The 25,626-nt window shown below is 34.3% G+C and overlaps 2 protein-coding genes across 8 annotated transcripts in view; one reads left to right on the forward strand and one right to left on the reverse strand.

Annotated features, from left to right (window-relative positions):
* Positions 1-8,316: 8,316 nt before the first annotated feature.
* The window catches only part of LOC124362693 (RING-box protein 2), a 127,466-nt gene continuing 110,156 nt past the window's right edge, over positions 8,317-25,626 (forward strand). Inside the window, exon 1 of the mRNA XM_046817404.1 lies at positions 8,317-8,563. Within this exon, the coding sequence (XP_046673360.1) occupies positions 8,446-8,563 (118 nt within the window). The 5' untranslated portion in view covers positions 8,317-8,445. The remainder of the gene's footprint in view (positions 8,564-25,626) is intronic.
* Positions 18,690-25,626, reverse strand: part of LOC124362692 (facilitated trehalose transporter Tret1-2 homolog) — a 42,184-nt gene continuing 35,247 nt past the window's right edge. For all 7 annotated transcript variants that reach the window (XM_046817397.1, XM_046817398.1, XM_046817400.1 and 4 more), the window contains 6 exons: positions 23,589-23,717; positions 22,209-22,332; positions 21,846-22,019; positions 21,263-21,642; positions 20,785-21,097; positions 18,690-20,620 (listed from right to left, as the gene is read on the reverse strand). In XM_046817397.1, coding sequence (XP_046673353.1) covers positions 20,319-20,620; positions 20,785-21,097; positions 21,263-21,642; positions 21,846-22,019; positions 22,209-22,332; positions 23,589-23,717 — 1,422 coding nt within the window. In that variant the 3' untranslated portion in view covers positions 18,690-20,318. The remainder of the gene's footprint in view (positions 20,621-20,784; positions 21,098-21,262; positions 21,643-21,845; positions 22,020-22,208; positions 22,333-23,588; positions 23,718-25,626) is intronic.

Below are 25,626 nucleotides of genomic sequence, written 5' to 3' on the forward strand. Positions count from 1 at the left end.
GAATATGATTTTTTCATTTTTGTTGTCCACTTTTAAGTCTGTCGGTGATGATGTAGAATGTTCCAATTCGAACTTGTAGGGACAGTTTAATTTCCTTTCCTTTAATCTCGATGACGTTTTCTCTTAACCAAATGTTTAAAATAAGTATTATAATCTCTCTCACACCATTTACATCGATCCATTGCCTTATTTTCACATACGTCAAACGTATCAGAGAGAAATTTCATACATTCTATAAGAGAGTTATAAAGTCGGTTTATTCTCTCAACGGACATATTGACAATTTTTAGAGTTTTGCTAACGTTTTCACACCTTTCAAAACATCTGTCTAAATCTCCAACATTAAATGTTTCTGTCTGTACATGCAATTAACAATACGAGAAGCTTATAAGAGGTTATTCATATGAGCCATTGTGATAAATTTGCAAAACTTCAAATACAATTTCTCAGTTTTCACACAAGCTTTTGCAAATATCTTCAGATACATGAATGTTGTATTAGAAGATGAGTATGAATTATAAGTATCATTGTCCTGAGCTCTAAATATAAATAAAAATGTTTCAAGAAGTAGTTCCATTGACAGTCTGGTAGAATTGCTTACTTAAGTAATTAAACAACATCAAAGAGTCCAATTTTCCCGCTCAAATGTATACACTATATTTTGTTGAATTTGAAATTAACATTGCATGTGCTGAAAGAAGCGTTTCCCATTTAAAATTAATAAAATGTCCGAAGGCGACTATTTTTCAAAAACACTCCTCCTTAGTAACTCATGCTGTAAAATATAATGACACAAACTTTAATTCTATGAATTTGTTGACAATTAAAAAAATAAAATTGTTTAAAACCCTTTGACTGCCGTGAGCCACTATAGTGGCTCGAGATGTACGGTACCTTGACCGCCATTGGCCACTATAGTGGCTCGCCGCATGCGGTACCTTGAGCGCCGCGGGCCACTATAGTGGCTCTGTAAACTTAACGCCTTTGTCCTTATAGTTTAAACATAATATATATAAAATACATATTGAATTACTCCAAAACAAACCCTTTTTAATGCCGTTTGTATATAATTATTGTAATATGCAATATTGACCATTATTAATCTATGGAAATGTAGTGATTTGTAGGGCTGTGGAATCAGCTGTTTCTCATTGGTTTCAATATTGCAGGTTATTAGTACAAACGTAATGTTTATACTGTGGTTGTTGTTACTAATGATTGTTTCTTTGGTGTATAATACAGTGTGTATTATTGTGAATATATAGTATTTCGACTGACATTATCTGAAATAAAGAGACAACGTCCAAAATCACCAGTTAGTGAAAACACACTTGTCAATCTTGTTGCTTGCAGCAGTGCAGTTGAGGTTATTGACAATGTAATTGATGAAAGTGATAGTTTTTTTTTGACAGTTCGTCACAATCCGAGTTATTTGATTCTGACATTATTGATGACAATGACAATGACCCGACATTTGATCCAAACCAGCCAAGCACATCTGCTACACAGAATCGGCATAGGCCTACTCTGCCACTTCCAAGGCCTAGGCCTAATTTTATTAATGAAGATTTGTTATCCTCATCTAATGAGGAAGGTAATGATTCAGCCATCCCTACCCAACGTCCTAAAATTTATAGACGTGGCTTAGGGGCTGAAAGAAGAGGAGCTGTACGTAGTAGTCGTGCTTCAGCCAGGCCTAACTAAGATGACAGCAGTAGTTGGGATGAAGTTGAAGATGATAATGATCCTGGATATGAACATAACTTCACATACTCAGAACTTCACGGACCTAAACACTGCCCTCTTGTGAATTCTCCTCCTATAAACTATTTTAATTTATTCTTCACTGTGAACATTTTGACTACGTTTGTCACAGAGACGAATCGTTATGCAACACAATACGTATATTCTCTTGAAGGGAATATTTCTCTTTATAGCAGGCTGCAAGAATGGGCAAACACGACAGTGAATGAAATGAAGGCTTTTATAGCTATAGTTACAAATATGGGCCTCATTCAATTCACGAGCCCTACATACTCATCGCAGACAACAGAATGGTTTAGGGAAATGATGAGCCGAAACAGGTTTACGATGCTTTTAAAATTTTTCGACATTACTGATGTTTCAAAATTAAAAAAGCGAGGTGAAGAGGGTTATGACCCGTGCGCTCGTTTTCAGCCAATCATAGACCACGCAAATAGACTTTTCCGTCATTATTACTTTCCTGGACAAGGTCTATCCATAGATGAGTCTCTTGTGGGAACAAAAAAGAGAATCACCCTCACCCAATACATCCCAAAAAAAGCACCATCGTTGGGGGATAAAGCTATGGGTGTTATGTGAGACAGCTACTCACTATTGCCTTGCATTTTATTCTTATAAAAGTTCTAAGTACAGAGACGATGCTGCAGAAGTAGCACAGCATGGATTGGCATATATACAGAGTTGACATGCTGATGAAAATGGGAAACTACCTAAATAAAGGTTTTTATTTATATCTAGACAATTTTTTTACATTTAAAAATCTAACCAGGTACCTGTATGATCAACAAACTTTACCGACAGGCACAATAAGAAGCAACAGAGTAGGAATCCCAAAACAATTGAAGGGGAAATTTCCTGTTTGGAAAAAAGTATATGTTCGGAAAGGGTCCATCTTATTTATAGCACACAGGGAAAACCTGACGAATAAAAAAATTTCTTTTAATTTCCAGTGATTCCAAAGCTTGTAATGTTCAGTATGCAAGGAAGAGGGGTAGGAGTAGATTGATAAAAAGAAACCCCAAAATTGTACACCAATACAACATGAATATGGGTGGCATTGATTCAACAGACCAGATGTTGTATACTTACCTCGACGAGAGGAAAACTATGAAACACTGGAAAAAGTAATTTTTAATGTTTTTGGACGCATGATTTTGAATTCATATATTTTATACACCCTGAATACTACTGAACACAAACTGAGTAGATATGATTTCATGATTTCTATTATCGAGGCTCTCGAAAAAGACTGGTTAGCTGAGAAAAACCATCCAGCAAATTTGAGAGGCGATGGAGACAACAAGCCTGCAAGAGGGGGTTTCGGACTTAAAAAGCTGTGTGGTGCAAAAATAAAAAATTGTGTTGTTTGTAGTGGGAAAAACAACCCTGATGGAAAGAGGAGGAGATCAAAGACTGTGTGCATGAGATGCAAATTAGGTGTCCATGCCGAATGTTTCACCAAACATGTTTGTTAGAAGTATTGTGTATAAAAAGGTTGTGTATATAGTTAACTTTGTTTTAGTATAGCTGTGTTATGTGTTTTTATTATTTTGTGCGAAAGTACTCACAACTCACCCAAATAATATGTTCTTTATCCCCACAAATATTAATGAAAGACTCCGTGCATAAGATGCAAGTTAAGCATCTATGCTAAATTTTCTGCAAATATATGTAATAAAAGCATTGTATACAAAAAAAACTGTAAAAAGTAAAATTTGTTTTATTTTAAGTGTTATTAGTGTAAAATAATAACAGAAGAGGCTAAAATGTGCTTCATAACAAACATTTTCAGCCTACTATAAAGCTTCTGCAAGGTATGTAAATTTTATCCTAAATATATATAAAATATTATGTGTGTGTGCATTTGTAAGTGTCTTAATTTATATCAACTTTGAATTGTATTGCTCTGCTTCATTTCAACTATAAAATATTGATATTTACTTGTTTCCATAGTAACAAGTGTATCTTCATCCTACAGCGGAATTTTTGAAATTTTTAGAATTTTACTTAAATTACATTATTTTATGCAATTTCTGTGGAATATATTTGTAACTTTTAGTATATGCTTAAAACAATACTTTTAGGTTAAAAAACGTTATTTGAGCCCAAGTTACTTATTGTTTTTGGACCTCAAACTTAAGATTTTTTTAATTACGACAGGCATACATACTACTAAACAAATGTAAAAAAAAATAAAACTGTAATTTATTACATCAACTGAAATTACATCTCTTCCCCTCAAAAACAAAACCAAAACTTAAAGGCTAGCTCAAAATTTACGAAAGTTATGTAATATAATATATGTGACCATGCAAAATATGTGACCGGTGATTTTGCCGTGGCGGTGTTGGATCCGTGCGGTGCTCAAACGTCTGGCGGTCTAGCGAACGACGGCGCGCGGGAGCGGCGGTGCACTAAGGGTTAAACAAAACTTTGTAGGTGTTGCATATGTTTTATGTTTACATCTATTTCTTGTATTTTTACCTTTTACTTCATTTTAACCAAATGATTCATTCAAACCTTTTTATAAGTGACTTTTCTTTTCCTTTATGCACTTATAACTTTAATTATACTTAAAATGGACTGGCACAAGCTATTTGTTGCTTGTTGTTGTTTGCCTCCTAAGCAGGTTAGATCCTAATGATGGCAGTTGGATTAGAAGATTTACATCCTCAAAAATTATATTTAGAGTTTACATCGCCTAAAACCAAAGTAGGTGTATCAACATTGTATGTTGAGATCTTGCACATTAAATAACTGAAAGTTTTGCTTACAGAGACAGAATATAAAAATTAAGTTATTGGTATTACAATGTCAACAGCTGGAAATACAATGGAAATTTTATATCAACAGCTTTAAGCATTTTTAGGTGAGGTAATTACAATAGATATTTACCTGTAAATGTTAGGTTTTATGAACTAGAAAGTACATAGCTTATCCTCTTCTTTTAAGGGGCAGAAGAAACTACATCATGATCATCTCCTTCGTCATTTAGTTATGTCAATTGCCTCTGCCTTAGACCTAGGTCTGTACATGGAAGTATTTCATATATTTGCTATGCTAATAAAATCATCTGAACTGTAAAATTAACAAAGCAAGATTTGCCACTTCCAAGTATGCAATTTTCATTTCATCTATGTTACTTCTACTAATATGACTATTACATTTTTTACATACATATATTATAATTTCTACATAAAATATATTAATATAATATTTACAATAGAATATAAACAATAAATCTTGAGAAATAAGCAAGGGTAATCTAGTTAAAATTTTTGGAGGGGGCCATCTTGGGTTTAGTGTACCATCATCTTTACAGTAACCGCTAATGTTACATTTCAATACAACACAAAATAAAGTGTTACGAAAGAAAGTTACTCATTCAAAGATTACTCCACTAGGTTAATTTTATTTTTATGGTTACAATATAGGAGTAATTAATTTTTTAATGTCTTTTCAAAATTTTGGAGGGAGCCACAGCCCTTACCCTGGATTTGCCTCTGGAAAAGAGGAACATCAGTTAACTTATACAAAAATCTTAGCTATATCCAGCAATAAGTTAAAAAAGTCTGCAAATTCATTCAAGTTACTGACATATATTTCCTCTATACAACAAATAAAAGGTTTAAAAACATAAATCAGTCATGTTATCACTAAAATAATCATCTATACAATAGGAACATTTATATTTCAGCCATTGTATTATATTTCCCATTGTAGTTTTTAAATGTGTAACACTAACGTCTCTAACATTTACTGGCAATTTGTTACATAATTGCATTAATATTATTTAAACTTTTTACAGATTTACTTACCCTAAGGCAGTTTAAAACAATCGTTTTGCCTGATATTGTGGTCATGGGTGTGACTTCTCAAGTTGTAACTCTCAAAATGTAAGAACACTGAAACAAAGGTGTCTTCATTTTTTGTTGTAATGAAGACTAAAATCAAAATCTTTTATTGTCTCCCGACTTTATACAAAGCATTGATAAAGGTCAACACAGTATTATTTATCTATTAAAACAGTTAATAAAAGGATTGAATTATAAAAAGCACCTGTTTACAGTGTAAAACTAGTATGTCAAATATGATATTTATGTATTAGATATGATATTAGAGTATGGTATCACTATTATACATATTGGGCAGTTGGGCATAATAGACAGTGTAACATTCCGAATGGACTAAAAATAGTTCAAGCCTCTTCCACAACAAAACCACATGTGACTCTGATCTAAGCTGTGGAAGAAGGGTATTAAACAATTTAATTACAGTGTTTTATATATATATATATATATATATATATATATATATATATGTTTTTCAAAAAAATGTAGTTGTGTGCTTTGGTATAACTAAAAATCTGTAATTTCGAAAATTGTATATATTAATGTTGGTGGGTTGAAATATGTTTTTATATTTCGTGTAAGGAGTTAGGGTGTTGGGAATGTAGATACCAAAATAATGTGAGTCAAAAAAATCCCCTCTATTGGAATCAGATTTTTTCATTCAAACAATTGTTTAATTGATTGTTTTTGCAAGCAAAAAATTGTTTTGTTGTTGTGATTTTAGCATCACAAATTGCAGTACAGTCAAAATATGCTTGGAGGAGTACATTCTTTTCAACAAACTGTGCAAGCCTCCTAATAACAAAGATACCCCTGTTTAACTTACCAGATACCTTTATCGAAATATATCTTCAGAAATCAAGGCGAGAATCGATCATTCGTCCAAGGAAATTAGTGGAATGGGTAGAATCAATTCTGTCCTCACCTACGAGTAATCTGGAAGCATTTCCATCAGAATGCCTTAACCAAAAGTCAATGAGCTCATTTTTATTTGTTTACACTAGCAAATTATTGTCCGCCAACCATTGCAAATGAGATCCAGTCCTATAGGAACATATCAATCTTAAAATCATTACGAGTATGATTGCCAACACTTAACAAAGGGTCATCAGCAAACAAGCATAAATCAGCACAAGTCACACTTCTTAAATCATCATTAAGATACAGCAAGAAGAGAATTGGTTCAAGAACTGATCCTTGGGGAACTCTAGAGCTTACACCAATTTTCTGTGATTCCTGACAATATATACAGCTCCTGTCATCTACATCATAAATTTGAATGGTTTGTGTTCTACATATAAGAATAGTGGAAGTCCAATGAAAGACATTGCCCCTAATTCCAAAATGGTCAAGCTTGTGTAAGAGAAGTCTATGGCTGACCATATCGAAGGCCTTTCTTAAATCTAAAAATATGCATACCAAAAACATATTTGTAGTCATCCACAGCTTTTGGAACATTCAAATTGAAATGAAACATAGCATCCTCGGTTGAGATGCCTTGACAGAAGCCAAATTGCTTGACAAAAATAGCATCATATAAAGTTAAGGTGACAATAAAGGTGATCAAGGAATAGCTTTCCCAAATTTTTTAAGTGTTCACGTTATGGAACTAAGGACAGTAATTTATTATGTTTATCAAGAGTAGTCTCTTTTATGCAAAGGTTTTATAATGATTTAAGATATTTGGTAAACTCATCCTGCTCAAAAGATGCATTTAACAGATATGGTAAGGGAGACAGGTAGGTGAATTAGAGAGACAAAAGAATGTATAATATATAGAGATGGTGCGGTAAGTATTTCAAACTCAGCAAAGAGTAGCCCGCAAGTTTCGGTATCTCTTGTACTCAATGTTCCCTTTATAGCCTTTTCATGCCACTCAAAACCCTCTTTTGCTTCAGAAGAGTTTCCTCAAAGGGTTATCGTATAATATATGAGATGCACATGGAAAATGTCACAGTATGCATTTATTACAAGGCTATACTAGCGCAGTCCGTTAGTTATTTTCTCAGGAAACTCTTGCTTGCCTAGTACACGGATTGGTGGCGTGTTTATTCCTGTTATCTAAATAAAAACCATTAGTTAATAATTCTTATGTTCAGGTTTTATTTAGACAAAAAGAATTTCTTTAGTTCTTTGTTTATTTATTATGAACTTTTTGTATCTTAACTATTGGGGTTAATGCTACAAAAATAACCTTTTGATCTATAATTTCCTTGACTATGTCTATTACAGCCTGTCTTGTTTAATGGCAATAAATTATTTTCCATATTATATAGTCCTGCAATACGGATTGACTAATAATAATAACTGCGTACCTAGTTTAAAATTTGTGCTGCATTTGTAAATTTTAAGCTTGGACGACTCCAGATGGGTAATCCTTGCTTTTAATATTATTATTGACACCGACACCAGAAGACGACTTATTAAAAGTCGAAACTGTAGTAGTGTATGACTACAGTTTGAACTGTTTTGCGAAGATGTGTAGTTATTATTCTCAGACAATAAGTTACTGATAAATGATTTGAAATCAACAACTGTTCCAAGCAACCGTGTGAAACTTCTATTCCGAAACTTTAGAATAACACACTAAGTTCGTTACCCAACTACTTGTTATCTAAAAGAAAAGAATTAACATCCCAAACCACTCTATATAATTTATGTTTTATTGCAATTTACTAAATCTTATTTTGCTAGTCTATGACTGTAAGATTCGTCGGGTTTGGATTTAGATACGTCAAAACATGAATGTCAATGTTAGTGTTGTGTTTTGATTATTAGCACAGCTTAGTTATCTGTACTTTGTACAAAATATTTGGAGTTGTTAGATGTCATGGATCAAGATCTGAAATCAGACAAAATGTTCTCCTTAAAAAAGTGGAATGCTGTAGCTATGTGGAGTTGGGACGTGGAGTGTGATACCTGTGCTATTTGCCGTGTTCAAGTCATGGGTAAGTGTTTGAGGTTATAATGTCAAATACAATCTTGATTTTGATTCTTTGTGTTGTTCTCAAGTTTTTCACCATATGAAGATTAGATTTTCCTAATCTTTTACATCTCCTCTGGATTGATGTAATTTATCTTGTAGTGTCATTATTAAATGTATTTTTGAGAACAAAAGAACTAGCTGTTCCCAATAAATTATGTTAGTAGCCTATAGGTCTAGTTTAAATGGTTCCAAATATGTTAAAACAAATCAAATGCATTATCATTCAATATACAAATATGGAAGTAAATATTGAAGTTTATCTCCACCACATTAATTTGTTGTATTTTCAAAAGATATATGTATTAAATAAATTTAACCCTTTAAGGAGTATGGACGTCTTCTTTTGATATGCCAAAATGAGGAATGGATGATATCCAAAAAATTACCAAAAGGAGTAAAAAATTAAAATCTTTAAAATCTCTTAAAAAATGTTATTTACATTTGAAAGCTTAATAAAAAAAGGACTACGTGTTCTGCAAGTCAATATTTCAGTACTTGTTCAAAATCAAATGTCTTATTATTTCCTCACTACGGCAGAGTCAATCAATATTGTCTGCCATTTAGACAACAATAACAAACTAGATGGTTGCTCTAGTTTATTATTGTTGTCTAAAAAATGGCACTAAGGGTTATCAAAAATACTGGTAGTAGAGAACACTGTCGTCCTATTTTTAAAGAATATAAAATAATGACTGTTATAAACATGTATATTTTCTCTGCTCTAGTCAATGTTAGGGAAAATATTGATAATTACCAGCTAAGACAGGACATACACAATTATAATACAAGATCTAATTATAAGCTAGAATTACCATTTGTAAGGCTCAAGAAAGCCCAGGTCAGCCATTATTGCATGAACATTGCACTTTTTAATAAACTGCCAAAGGAATGTTGGTACCTTGAACTAAATAAATTTAAATTATTACTCAAGGGTAGGTTGGCAGAAAATCCATTTTATAATATTGAGGAGTACATGACATGTGACACGAACGCTTTAGCAGGATCAATTTTACAAACTTGATAATAACTGTTAATTTATTTTATGTAATATTTTATAATGTCTGTGTTATATGTGCTATTTATTTTTGTGTGTATCTATATGTTTATTTATGATAATGAACAATCTTGTTTGTAGATAATAACAAGATGTAACTGACGATGCCTATTGTAATCACTGCCATTTAGACAACAATAACAAACTAGATGGTTGCTCAACATATTTAGAGTGGTCACTCTAAATATGGCCACAGTATGCAGTATAGGAATGGCTAGTATAATATGGCGGCATATTCTGACAGCAGAGTGATGCGTGCGTGACGCGAGCTTGTGTCAGTGGCTTCTACCCAGTGGCTACTGCGATCTGGTGGTAAAATCAGATTACAAGTGATTGCGAGCACAAATATGGAAGTTAAGTATGTTGCCGATAGATAGATAGAGCCACTTTACAGACAAATCTACTTAAAGGCAATCAGTAATAGCACATCGCATTTACGATAATACAAAAATACAGAGGCTAAACGTCATATGACGTCCGTACTCCTTTGGGCCATTATAAGAATGTACGTCATATGACGTCCTTACTCATTATGTATACTTTATACGCACTTTGCTCAAAGGGTTAAAAAAGGTAATTTAATAATGAATACTTATATAAGTATTGGAAAGCCCAAAAGTGTTTTAAAATACCTCATAAAAGGAACTAACAACCTAGTTGAATGGGCTGACAGTATGCTTCCAGCCATTAGTGTTGATAGGGGCACCTTGCTGATGGCGACAAACGAAAAACATCACACAGCCAATCAAAAATGCTTGAAAGAGCTAAAAATATTTAAAAAAAACTCCCAACCAAATTGTTCTAAGTAGCAAAAGAATAATGGCCACAACCCTTAACCCAGTACCTAGAGAATTAGAAATCCCATTAGGCCTATAAACTAAATAGTAAACATTGCATTTTCTGCCCAATTTTTATGATAATAGTAGCCTACTTTAAGCAGGAAACTTGTATGGAAAAATATGAAATGCATGATAAACAAATGAAAGTATACTATTTTAAGATATTGCTAAAAGTGGTTTTAGATTATTTTAGGTAACGCTGCAAAAGTAATTATTATCCTAACTGTACAGTCAATGTCAGTAGTAGGAAATAAATCAAATAATGAACTATTATGCAATAGGTAATGTTTAATATATTTTACAAAATGGCATTTAGGCCTACTTCGTATTAAAAATCATAATAGCCTATTAAGCTAGCTCTTAATCTATTATTTCATCTGTGCACCACATGTACGTGTTTAATTGGCCACTTGCATTTTTAACACTCTTAAGTGGACAGAAATATTTATATTTATCAGTATATCTAAAATATAAAAAAGTAAAATATTTAAATTATGAAACTAAAAGATTTAAGTTAATATACACTACTATTAAGTCATAAAACATAAAATTTTAACATATACACAATTAATGTTGATAAAAATCAATTATTGATAATTACTGTAAATTTACCTTTAAAGGCACTAGCCTACCTTACACAACACTATGTTGTTTAGTATTTTTTTACGGATTGTTTAAATAATGTTTGTAACACGCACAAAACCGGAGTTCGTCTGAGGGATTTATCACAGTTGCAGTACTAGTGTTAATATATGCTCCGTAAGAATGTGATATTTATAGTTAAGCTTTTGATCAGGGAAGAAATTAACTAAGTTAGTTATGGTTTTTTTCCCTTTCTGTTAGTAGGGATGTAATGTAAGATGTCATAAAGAAAAATTTCAAGGGACTGAGACTTGCCTGTACTAAAATTATCACTTAAATTTAGTAGGATGTCTCAGACTACTGAATACGTATTTTGTTTTTTTTTTTTAACTTTATACTTAGATTTAAACTTATCACTTAGATAACAAAGATTTATCATTGTGATATAATACAGTCTTCTCAAAACATCATACTCCAGTTAACATGAGCATGGTAATTATTGTGGTTTTATTGATTTTTAATATGCTGTATGTTGCACTATATATGTAATAAAACATTAAAAATGTTTTTTTTTTTTCGTAAAAAGCATTAAAAGCCATTCTAAAATGCTATATGATACATTTTATGTCTATTGGAAATACAACTAGGTTAAACTGACCATACATATCGTAGAAGAATGGGGCTTTAGAGCCCAACATCAGCGTGAACGTGTTAATTTATTTATTCTGATATTTTCTTGTTGACATCGTGGTTACTCATAAAACCAATGTAAAAATACTTGCTTACGCGCAGGAAAATTCAAGGGAGGAGTACGCCACACCATGTGTCGCGTAACAGTTTTCATAGAAGTTGCATGCAAAATTTCAAACCTTTAGCTTATTTCATTAGACAACATGTTTTACTATGCACAAGTTAAAATTTTCACATACATTCTGTTGTAAAACAGACACGTCTTGGGCATATTCTTTTTAACTACTCCGGAGATACAAATCATTGAAAGATATTCCAATTTCCAACAATGTTTTGGGATTCGATAGTTAAACAGTTTTTAAAAGTACCTGTGAAATATCTTGAATCTCTCTTAAAATTCCATGATATGTGACTGAATAGCTCCAATGGTTTTATTAACAACTGCACTATTTTAGGCCAGTGGGGAGTAATCCTAATGTCGAAGATTTTCTCATAAATTAAAAATTAATTGCTAAATGTGTTGCTAATCTCAAAAATGGCTGGATCAATATGGCTAGTTCCTTTTTTTGAAAGATCCAAGTAAGATTTTTATGGAGAAAAACATTTAGTGAAGTTTCCCGGAATATTGTATATACAGATGTTGACACTTTCAGTTAAAGTTCATCATAGAGGCAGAATTACATTTAACTGTCTACATTTAAATTTTATAAAATATTTAGTATTTAGTCCTTGATCAGTATTTCAATGCACGTCATAAAGACAAAGATACTAGGCATCTAATTTTTACTAGAGAATGCACCAATGGTGAATTTAACTTTACTATGGTGTGAATGAATTGGAAATTCTATCTAACCACGGTTTGAATGTTGAGTTTAGATCTAGTTTACCTTCCTTTTATTACAGTGTCTGGAATCTGACGCTGTCCTAGGCTAATTCCTGGAATCTGGAGTCATGTTCATCTGAAGAGATCCAAAGAAAGTCAGCGATGAAGAAGCTCAAAATGAACCTTAAGACGTTTCGACCTCAGAGACAGCTATAAATAGGTGAAGTGGTAGTCTCATTTTCTCATCAGGTGCACAATTGAGTGCACTACATGATGTTTCTGACAAGATCTCTAAGCACGGTGAAGCAACGATGTTTTCTACACATAAACTAGCTATGGTATGAAGGGTTAATTCAATTTGAATGTTGAGTTTAGCTCCTGTTCACCTTCCTTTTCCAGGAGTTCCTTTTCGAACATGACTCCAGATTCCAGGAGTCAGTCTCAGAGGATATCAGATACCAGATGCTGTAATAAAAGGAATGTTGAATACATTGTGGATGGTATAGAAAATGAAGATAGTGTTTTGGGCGATATTGTTGACATGACTAAAGCCTATAATTGTTTAAGCCACGACGTAATCGGGACAAAGTTCTCTCAGCCCATGGTGAGAGGGTTCCTCAGGGCTCAGTCTTAGGCCCACTCTTATTTGTGCTGTCCACCAATGACATGCCTATAGTGAGATTTATAGAATCTCGAGATAGACACGTACATTGTCTTGAACTTGGCGGTGGATTACTGTATAGAACATGATTTTGTGTTACCTTTAGCAACAAGAGGGATGAATTATCAAACCTACCTGATATCGATGCTATCAATTAAACATCTAGGATTATACTTGGGTAAAGATCTTAACTGGAATGAGCATATAGACATGCTCTGTCATAAGCCATCCGCAGTCATCTACACCATTAGAAGGACAGTTTCTGTAAGCACAGAGGAAGCAGGTTTAAAAGCCTACCACACCCTTTTGAGAGCCTCATATCCCATGGAATGTTGGTATGAGGTAGAACTTCTGCATGTAACTTACGAGTTCTAATCTTGCAGAAGAGAGCCAACAATAAAAGGAATGAAAATGCAAGATAGTTGCAAGGCAGTCTTCAAAAGTCTGAAAGTATTAACTGTAATAAATATCTATATCCTCCAGTCTATAACACTAGCAGGTCTTCTTGGAATCAGTAAGTGAAACCAGGATGTTCACTCAGACTGCACCAGACATGAAAAAGATCGTTTGACGCTCCTTGAAGCAAAACCGTTGTACGCAGAAGCAGATTTTCAATATCCTTGAAGATCTTAGAAGTAAAAGTGTTAAAAAAGAAATTAAAATCTTGGCTAGTAGGTAGACCCCTTTATAGTGTCAATGAAGTTTTAATATGGAAGGAGTAACCATGGAAATTGGCAAATAAATAGAATTGGTGTTCCAAGTAATGCATAGCAAGAACTGGCACTGACTTTGTTAACGAGTTTTTTTTTGTTTTTTCTTTCTCTATCTACATGACGCCTGTTTCTATCTTAAAGGCAAATTAAGATTTCTGTATATGTATCAAACAAATAAAGGCACTTTCACATTTATAATATTATTAGTATTATTATTTGATTTACATTAACAACAGTAGTTTGTCAAATTAAACTAAGTTGGATCAAGGAGTTGTATTACTCATAGAGTCTAGTAATCTGGAGACAATGCATGTGGGGTAGTTATGAAGTTCCATGTAAGTCTGCATGTTTAATTTGTCTACATATAAAATGGGTTCATAGATATAGAGTGTAGGTATTGTGAGTATGCCTAGGATCAGATAGGTTTGTCGACAGCTTTGCTGGAAATCCAGGTTCACAATGGTTCTAATTATTTTCTATTGGAGTAAAATAGGTTTCTTGAGGTTTCCCAAGATTGAAAGACCATATCTGAGATTCTATTAGAACGTAGTAGGCCTTTTTTGCCGCTTCCAGAGTGCCAACCCATTTACTGCTTTTAACAACATAGACAATGATGTTATTGCGTTTTATTGCAGATGTTATTTACAACAGTGGTCTGCCCTTGTAAGTCCTTTGGAGTAATTTCTAGAAACATAATCTGATCAGCCACTGTTATATTGGGGATACTAGGAGGCAGAACTTTTTTCTTTCTAAAATGTACTTGTGTTGTCTTGTCTGGGTTATTTATATATTTTTGTAGAGATGCAAAAGAACTGTCATAAAATTCTTGAGCTGAGAGAAAAAATATCTTAAAAGAAGAGTTGTGTCGTCTGCATACAGTATTCAGATGGTACTATAATTTGAATTAGAGGTGGGAAGTTGTTAGTCAACAAAATAAATAGAATGAGTCCCAGCAAGGATCCCTGTGGAACTCCTCTTATGATTGGTTGAGGATTTGATGTGAACGTGATAGTGAGGTGAATTGTATGTTGGATATCTACAACTTGGGATCTCCCTTTTAAGAAGCAGACAAACCATATGTTTCCCCTCTTACTTTCGAATTTGTGAGTTTTTTAGAAATAAGGTCATGTTCTAAACAGTTGAAACTCTTGCTGTAGTCAAAAACTAAGGCTGTTACAAATTTTCCTTCACCTATGCTGTCTATAATAGACTCAAAAAGGCTTATGATGGCAGAAATAGTTGATTTTCCCTTTTGGAATCCGTGCTGACAATCAATAATTAAAGCCCGATGTTTGAGGTGAGTCATTAACCTTTTTAGTTCTATTTTTTCTGTAATTCTTGATAATATTTAAATTAATTATATGGATCTGTTTTGGGTCCTTTTTTGTGCTTGGGGTATGTATACTTTGGAGACTTAGCTTGGTTTGGAACTGCCCTAAGAAGAATGATTTATTTATGACGAATGTGAGAGCGTAGTTAATTCTTCTGCACAGTGCTTTACGATTTTTGATGAAAATCCATCTATGCCACTCAATGGTTTGTTTTTCAGGTTGTGTATTACTTGATTTACTTCTTTCTGTGTTGTGGGAGTCAGTTGAAACGGTTTTGTTGAAGGAGTGTTTGATCCTCTTCTGGCCGGTAGGCTCCCAACCGTTTATTGTTCTCTTGTAATGTTGCTTCTGCTATCTGAGTAAAATAAGTGTTGAACTGGTCAGCTACCTGAATAGGGTTGTCATCAACCGTATTATTTATGTTGAGCTTAAGGCAGTTTTGACTAGTTTGTTTGGTTGGCATGTCTTTCTGTATTTATAATATTCCATAAAGGTTTTGACTTATTTTTAGAAGTAATTATTTTCTGTGCATTAGCGTTTTGTTGTGGTGTCTTTTGTTCATTGTCATATGTCCTTTTTACATTTACCATTGTTGGTTTGTCTTGTGCCTTTCCTGTTAATTTGTAAGTTTACAGGGCATGTAAGAAGGCAGCTTTGATCTCAGTCGATTCTCGGTCGTAATAGTCAATAGGTTTGTTTTTTATTTTATATTTGTTCTTCCTTAGTGGGCAAGATATATCCAAAGCAGTTTGCAATGCTCCTTCAAAAGTGTTAAAGGCTGATTTTGCACCTTCACCATTATGGACGACATACCAGTTTTTTACAAAGAGCAGGGATTTTAGCTGGTCAAGGTTTTTCCCGCCATTTGTCACTTTAGAGTTTGTGCAGTGGTATTATTTTTGTTAAAAACCAGACTGCACATTTGAGCTGTATGATCATGTAGCCCCGTTTGTAAAATTGTTGTTCTACGGTCATGATCTGAATTATTAGTACATTACATTTTAATCCGTCAATGTTTATATCTCCTACCAGAATTAATGACTTATTATGAGCTTGACAATGATTCAGGATGTTCAATAGGCTGTCCAAGCTAGCTTGAATGTTTACACCAAGGAGATAAAGATGCTTCCCTTTAATTGTAATATGAGCCATTGTAGCCTTAAGTTTTTCTTTGCAGTGGTTAGTTATGTCAATTACTTCTGTGTTGTTTATTAGGTTGTCCTTGCAATAAAATTAAATCAATTTGTGACTGTTCGTCCTCTTGTTAGCATTATAACTGCTGAACAGGTCAAGATACAACCTTGAAATTGTGCATAAATTACAGAAGGAAAACACAAATTAGTTATGATGACTGTAACTTCAAAGGAAGAACATTTTGCAGGGGAAACGTGCCTGTATAAAATGAATGAGAATGTAAAAAAATTGTGTGTAACACTGTAATACTGTAGTTAGCTCATAAGATTTTAAAAGTGTTACCACTACTTAATTGTTTGTATTTAGTAATTGGGTTTTTTTAACTACAGTCAAATAAAGAAACCTTGACGATTTAGAGAAAATCTACCTTTAATAAAATTATGAAGTTTGAATTCAAGTATAATCAGGAGTTGATTGCGTATAATATAGTAAATTAAATGCTACAACAAATGGCGCTAAGATTTTATGAAATGTATTGAGCATTTTCTCCTTTATAAAATCTTATACAATAATATAAAACAGAGATGTTGTACATGTTACTATGAATGAATACTTTACATCAAAATACTAAAGCGTCAAATGCTAACTTGCTATTTTTGGAATGATTTAACATTTTGAACAAAGATCTTGTTTAGAATTTTTTTAATATCTAGTACAAGGCAAGAAAACTGTAAAATTAAATGGAGTTATCTATCTCAGAGAAGTTCACTTCTAATTGTTTGTCTAACCAAAGCTGGATATGGCTTAGACTAATCCTTTAACGTATAAATGTAAATGTAATAGATATTCAGGAGCGGCATGCACCACTCCACAAGTGTCGAGATACTGTGGTAAGCGCACAACTCAGATCAATACACTTAGTTTATATGGTGAGTTCCCTCGGTGCCATCAGTCAGTCTCCTCTTAGTTGACACGTCCGTGTTCTAACACTCCCTTATGTGGTGGCTGCCCACGGTATTTCACCAAGGCTTACAATCTATATTAGCCATCCTAAATATCCAGAAGCGGTACCTTTTAGGATTAATAAAGATTCCATCAGCACCTTCAAGAAAATACATTAGTATATTGATACTAAATGAAGTATTGCACTTTGTCTAGGTTAAATACCAATGTTGGTTGTACAAAATATTAATACCGTGGCTACCAAGCAGCTTAATGCCTAACTGATATTTCAAGTGTCATTATACAATACTGTTGTGCTCTTTGGTAACAAATGTGTACAAAACTGATGGCAAAAGAGTTCTGAAAGGTCATGCAAATGATAAGCAAACAAGATCATTGCGAGGTTAGAACATATGCCAACTCCCACAGGAAGCATGCCAGCATAGCTGCCATTTTAGGGGTGGGGGGGGGGGTCACATCAACACAACCTCTCCTGTAGTTTGGGTAGATACAATAAAAATTGAATGTATATACTATCTAAACATCCCTATGTTCAGAAAGATAATTGGAGTAGTGGATAAAACAAGGGTAGTTTGAAGTGTGCTCAAGTTTACTCTGCAGGGAAAATGCAAAAACTCTCAAGTTAACTCAAAATTGGGCGTGAATCTTCTCCATATTACAGAATACCTAAGCCTGTCCAAGGCTTGCTCGAGCATATCACATTTCAGCCCAATTATCCCAGATTTCTTGGGATAAAGAAAAAATACTGGTGATTAACTGTCATTTCATATTGTTAGCTTTATAGAATATATCACAGCCAATCCTAAAGTATATTTTGAATATTAACTTAGATTAAGAAAGATATTACAAAGGGTTGTCCAGTTTTATCTCCCGAGTTATCGGATGTAGTTATTTATTTTGGAATAAAAATTCAAAAACTCTCAAATTCTTTCTCAAATTTTAATATGAATACACTTGAAAGTTATCATTGTTTCAATTCTACTGCTGTATTTAGTCGATAAAAATTGTATATAATTCATTACTGTAATTTGGAGTATATATTCTATGCTGAAAGCAGATTATCTACTTTTAATAGTGTATGTTTTAAATTCTGTTTATTTATGCAGAGGATATTTGCAAGCAAAAATAATTCTGTGCCCGATAAGTAATTCTTATGAATGTTTCTTATTTCAATTTGTTGCTGGAATTTACTCCAAGTGAAAGGTTACAACCACATTTGTTGAATCGATATAGAATTTTATTTAGTAAACTTTTTAAAAGAACTATAGGAACATGTTTATTGAATAAAATAACACATGTGAATCATTCATTATTTTTTTAATAAATGATCTTTGAACTTTTGCCCATTATGATAGTGTTACAAGTATGTAATAGAAGGCTGCTTGTAACTTAATTTATTACATGTTAAATATTTATTTAAAATATCGTATTAAAATATCTTTACTTGAGATGTGCCCAATGGTTTTACTAATATTGTGCATTCTTATGCAAATATTGATAAAATTGTATTCCTCATAATGATTGTTATTGGACTGGAAGTTTTATACCCCAACATTGTGCCAGTTATTAACTTCTAGACTTTAATAACTTCATTTTATCAAACTAACTTCTTTGCTGTACCTTATCTGGAGAGATTAGTTTTCAAAAGTGTTGAATTTGTCACCAATTATGATGTAAGAATTTTGAATCTTAAATGTTTTGGTAGTTTTTTTGTATCAATTTGGTAATGTGGATAGTAAAAATCAACAACATTTTTTGTAAAAATTATCACAATACTTTATTTGATATAAATACAGTTTGACTATCTAAGTCCCTATTATAAAATAAAAAATAAGTTAACACAAAGTAAACTTAATTTGTTTCCCATAAGCAATCATTCATTGAAAAAGATCACAATTCTAAAACTTTTGTAGATTCATGTTAATAAAATTAGAAATAAATGTATACAACATAACAATTTAGTAATAACATTAAAGTCTTAGGATTTAGTTATGTATGTCATGTCATTAAACTATTAATATACAACTTACAAATATGTTCTTATTGTATTTTTATGATAAAGAATAAATAAATACATGTGATTTTTTTCAATGTAAGTTTGCTTTCTACTTGAAAAATAATCAACAGTCTCTAATGTAACTATAATATCAGGAAAGGCACTTAATTATCTCTACAATAATTTAATTAATCTCACATTAACTTTAAGTAGGAAAAACTCTAGTAGTAAAATATACATCTTTTAACTATTTTATATAAGTGGTATTGAAATTTAATACCAGTCCAAGTTTAGTAAAACCAACCGACAGTGTGTGTCTCGGTCGATTCTATTTCTCATGCCATTTCTGATTTAACAATATAATTTATAACAATAATAACATTATTAACAACAATCAGATTTATATTTACATTCTTCATTCAATGATTGGTAACACTAAACCCTGACTTTATAATTAACATCACTAGACAACATAAAAGTTGCCGTTAAGCCTCGCCTGGCACCTTATTGGTTTAGTCCAAACCTCAATCTCAAACTTGCAGATCAACCTTAAATCAATATATTTCAGATCTTCTCCACGTAAGGAACGGAATGTCAGCGTAGCTGGAATGTGTCATTGTGACGTTAAGTACAAACTACAGTAACCATAATTAACATTAACTGTCTAAAAATTGTTAATAGAAATTCAATATGAATTATAAAAAATATAGGCGACAATTTGATTTGCAAGATGCTGCCTAGACCTACTTTCCAATTGACTAATAGTGGAAGACTACAATCGTGTCAGGACACAATCAACATCTCAGACCACAAAAGACGCACATCTTATCTCGAGAATCTTAAAGATAAATTTTTGGCTTTGTACATAAATAGTAGTCGAGCTAACCTCAATTACAACAACAAGTAAAACAACACAATGGGCGAGGTTCCTTTAGATAGATATTGGTGTGGGCTTGAGGTTGGCAATAGAGGACATCCTACGGGCAGTCCTTACGGGGATCTTGGGGCCATCTCCAGTCAGGTTCCTTTCAATGTCCTCCAGACTCTTTCCCTGGGTCTCGGGCACGAACAGCATTACGAAGAACAGACTGATGAAACAACATGAGCCATATGCCAGGAATGGCATGCTGTAACCCCATTGGCTGCCGAAGTCCCTGAAGGTCTTAGTGATGATGAAAGTGGTGAACCAGTTGAAGCTTGTCACAATTGAAGCTCCAGATCCTCGAATCCTTGCTGTAAATATCCAGATTAACATGAGTTTATTGTAATTGTGTAGTTGTGTTTCGAAGTTAATATAAGCGAATATATAGAGAGAAAATAATGACTACTACTGAACATATTTGTTGTATCTACAATTATTAATTATTGTATGAGATTGGATCATATCTCCTACATACCTGGAAGAATCTCTCCCATCATTAGCCAGGGGATGGGACCAAAGCCAATGGAGAAACCGATGATGTAGACGATGAAGCTAATAAGAGGTAGCCAGCCGTAGCTGTCCAGTTTGTCTCCCATGTCTGTGTATTCACGGAAGTAGAAGTAGATGCCAAGGGCAGTAATAGTGATGGTCATGAGGACACTGGAGAGGTACAGCAGTATTTTACGGCCCAGGCGGTCAATGAGTGCAGAGCTGACGAACACTGTGATTAAGTTAACGAAGGCGATGATGATAGTGCATACGTTGTTGTCAATGGTGCTTTTGCTGGCCTGTAATCAAACAGAGTATTTAGTAAAAAATGTCAAAATATCCTTAAAAAAAGAACGTATTACGCAGACAATAATTGTATAAAACAACTACATTAATTAACTTAAAAGTTTCTAACTTTGTTCAAAATGTTTGCAATAAGGTTATTGTACAGTTTCATAACGTACCGCGAATATGTCGACTGTGTAGAACATGACTGCATTGATTCCACTCATCTGCTGGAAGAGCATGAGGCCCATCGATATAAGGAGGGACTTGATGTAGCGGCGGGAGAAGAGTTCACCGATGCCTGCAGAAGTTTCGTTCAGCTGTGACTCCTGGTGATTCTTCTCGATCTCGCTGTACTCTTGGCTTACGTCCGCGTTCTTGCCACGCAGCCACTGCAGGGCCTTGCGACCACGCTTCTTCTTCTCCTTGCTGACGTACCAACGTGGTGTCTCAGGGATCAGGAACATGCAGATGATGAATGGGATTGGGATACAGGCACCGAGCATAGCCAGCTGAGACCATGTCAGGTATTTGCCAGAGAAGAAACACACCAGGATACCTAAGAAGAAAGGCATAATTTAGTTCTAGAGTATATGGTGATAGAATACTGAACATGTCACAGCTAAAGTTAGCCAAAAATTAAGTAATCACAGACAGAGTAGTAAAACGATAAAATAAATGAATAAATCGAATTATCAAATGCATTCTTTTGCCCAAAATTTTTTAAATACTACGATTTAAAACAAAAAAGTCAATACTAACCTAAGTTTCCGACAGAAGTGGGCAGGAGACCGAGGATACCGCGGACTTCCGACTGAATGGTTTCGCCGAGATACACTGGCAGGGCGAGTGTGATGATTCCAGTGCAGAAGCCGCCAATACACCGCCCGATGAACACCATGAATATGTCCCAAGCGAAGGCAATCAGCAGGAAAGCTGAAATACAAGTCAATATTAATAGTGGTACGGTTATTAAAGCTCATTATTTATACGTAATCTGATGGTTTGAAATTAATTTTACACCTGATAAAATATATATAATATTTTACTAATTATATTATGAAAAAAGTTTTCTTGAGAACAAAGAAAGTGCAATGCAGACTCATGGTGTACAGTAATACTTACAAATTAGGAAGGGAATAGCGGTGAGGAGGATAGTTGTGCGTCTGCCGATCATGTCGATGGCGGGACCGCCCAGCATGCCACCGAGGATAGCAAACAGAGGGAGGAGACTCCCGATCCAAGAGGCCTGCGGAGAGAATTATTTATTAGTAACATCACAAGTATCAGTTCCGATTAAGTGTAAAGAAGGGCAACACGTGGTCTACGAGAAGGGCATACGAGATGCTGGCGGTCGTGACAAGATGACCCTGTCCCTGGTCTCGTCTCGTCTGCCGTCATTTAGCGCTCGTGCTCACCTCATTTCACCCGGCAATCAAAAGTTAAGTACGTCAACAACTTTGGCCTTTGTGGTTTTACGACGTTAGTCTACCGGTTCGAAGCGTTCTACTCAACACTAACTAAAAATTGCATCTGTAAAATTAAATTTTGGGAATACACTATTATCCAAAGAAACGCGACTATCCGAAGATGACTGAACCAAGTCTGTTTAGAATAATCGAAATTTTCGGATAAGGCTGACCACCATTAAAAACTTGCTTCCGATTGGTACTGAAATCATAAATTATTTTTGTAAAACCCCTTCATTATTTCGTATGTGTTTTCACACCATTTAGACACAATGTTTATTTTTTTAATTTTCTGGTGCGTGAATTGCATCATTCCATGTGTCATGTCAGTTTACGCCCAGTGTAGTGTGTGTGTGCAGTGACTGTGAACGTGAACTACATATGTCTCGTGATACGGTTCCCTGGAAGTTCTCTCGACCGATGTATAGATTGAGCCACGTGACGGTCGGCTCGGAGACAAGCCCGATTGTTTACGTCAAGCGAGGCGTCGCGCGTCCCGTCAATTGAATTGACCAGTATTAGAGGTCTCGCATTAGATTGGTCAATTGAGGAGGCTTGCTCCCGTCAATTGATCTGTGTAACTTAACTTTCCTCTTTGTTTATACTATTACGTGCCTCATGACAAATACTAAGTGCAAAATATTGTCGTTACATGTGGTAACTCTAAACACAAGATGACAATAACAATACCAGTTAAAGTTCTAAATCATTGAAGTTTACGCCAAGGGACGTGTCGGAGAAGGCCATAATTAACGAGGTTTAAAAGCGATATTTACCAAGTACAAGCAAGACCTTGAATGCGATTTTACGAGTTCTTGCCGCGCTAATTATATAAACTAGTAGCTAGGTTATGATCGAACTGCCATAGAAAGTCGTTAAAGTGAGTAATAACGCATTGTTCACCGATGATTCTTTCCGGTTTGCATTCTTTCCTCTGTTTGCAAACTACAATGCAATATCGAGTTAATTAGGAGCTGTTTATCACAATTAGGTGAGCAATAAAATAATGCATTCGTTGGATATGGTCGATACTTACGTCATTTTCGGTGATGGGGTGGCCGAGGGCGCCAGGGTGTTCTTTCATGAGGGGAATGGCCGGGGAGGTGAAGGAGCTGGCATACCCGACTATCATGGAACCCAGAGACACTGAGATGGCTGCCAGAACCTGGAAACAAAATAACGCATGGCTATTGATGGGAGAAAATATGAGCGAACAAGAAATCACATAAAGGCACATTTATTAATTTAACTCCCAACATAACAGACACCCTACTAGAAATTACAAGTGCAATGCGTGCCCCTGCACGACCAGTTGTGCGATATGTAGGTCGGTGTAATATATCGATATCAGTTACAAGTAACGCGGTGAGCAACATTATTAAGTGTGCACAGTCATGCAATGCGAGTGATAGTCAGGGTCGTGGAATAAGAACACTTTAGAACGTCTTAGGCAGCGTCGTAGCCCAGAAGTATAAACTTTCCCTATACGATGAGTTATCATATGGGAGACATCAAAGAGAATGAAGTCATTGAAAAACATAATCAGCATTCAAACATTCGCCGATTAGTTAATTTATACTAGATTTAACTCACATGGCCTGGATTATTCTATTGGTGCATACTAACGGCGAAACTCACTTTTTAAAGTCCACGAGCCAGATGATTGTATTTTCAAACAATTAATTGTGCCCCTACTGTACATCTCTTCAGTATTTCAATAAGAGCCGAAAATGCAATGGGCAAGGTTTGTAAGTTAAAGAGGGCAAGAAAATAAAAATTAAGAACGTATAAACAAGTCTTTTAATAAAGTCGCAAAATCATCCATGATGTTTTAAGGCTGTATCAATTAATACCCCAGCTTTATGAAGTTAAAGTTTTGTAAATCAAGTCTTACCAAATTTGTGATTGGGTACACGTACTTTTGGTTATAATAAAGTGGAAAGAACCACAAAATTAATTAGACAAGTATTTTTTCCGGTTGTCAGTATATATAGCTGGTATATTTTTTGGTTTTTAAAGCGTTTGTAAATAAATACAAATTAACATGAAACAAAAGCTTGCATCAAGGCTTCTATACAGTGCGAAAATTATATGGCTGGAAAGTTCGGTTGATAAGTTTTATGTAGAAAAATTAAATTGTTATTCATGTTAGCCAAGGAAATTTTGTAAATTTGGTTTATACGTGTAACCTGAATACTCACGACACATTCGTGTGTCTGTTTTATAGTATAAATAATAAAGCTTGGTGAATCGTTGTAAAAGTCATTACCCCTAAAAAAGTTTTACTACGGAATCGTTTTGCGTCCAAAATATCATTATCTCGTGTGACCTCCTTCGTTAACGTCTCCAAAGATGAGTAGACTCGAGGTTTGAACTTATGAAATTGCAAAAGTAAGCGCGAAATTTGAAATTGCAATTAAGAATTTGTTTGTACATTTCAGATTTGTATTTTGTGTGCATCGTTTGATCAAGACCCAAACTAATTTCGAAGTCAGACTGAGCGCTGTGTCACAAGGTCGGAGACTTGCAGAATTCCCTGGAAGATAACATTTTCCGATCACGACGGACTGATACAAGTTTGTCCGTTCATTGTCATCTATTGACCTCCGGATGACTCGTGTTACGGAAGACACAGAGGTCGGGCGTGCGACGCCTGCCAATACAAGTGTCGGCCAATAAATGTGACTACTGTCGATACATGTGACAACTGCCAACGGGCCAGCCGATACGTTATCGCGGGTTAATGTTGACATTATACAATCGTCTTGCACGACCATCTCTTATCGGCCGATTATGTTCTCACTAATTGATAACCAATCAATATAATCTTTATGCCAGTCCCATTAGTTAACGTATTTGTGCTTGACTTGTTTCCAGTACGTTCTAATGGTAATGGGTTGGGTTCTAACTCGAATCTTGCAAATGTCTTTGGACATGCTAACTTAGGAAATAACGAAAATAATGCAAAGTATTAGGGAGGTACTTTGAATGTGTAATCGTTCAGGCGACAGTTACAAATTATTCCTTAATCGTAGTAAACAGTCAGTTACCTTTTTTATTTGAACATTAAAAAC

The sequence above is a fragment of the Homalodisca vitripennis genome, chromosome 5, assembly GCF_021130785.1.
Source record: "Homalodisca vitripennis isolate AUS2020 chromosome 5, UT_GWSS_2.1, whole genome shotgun sequence".
NCBI classification, from domain to species: domain Eukaryota; kingdom Metazoa; phylum Arthropoda; class Insecta; order Hemiptera; family Cicadellidae; genus Homalodisca; species Homalodisca vitripennis.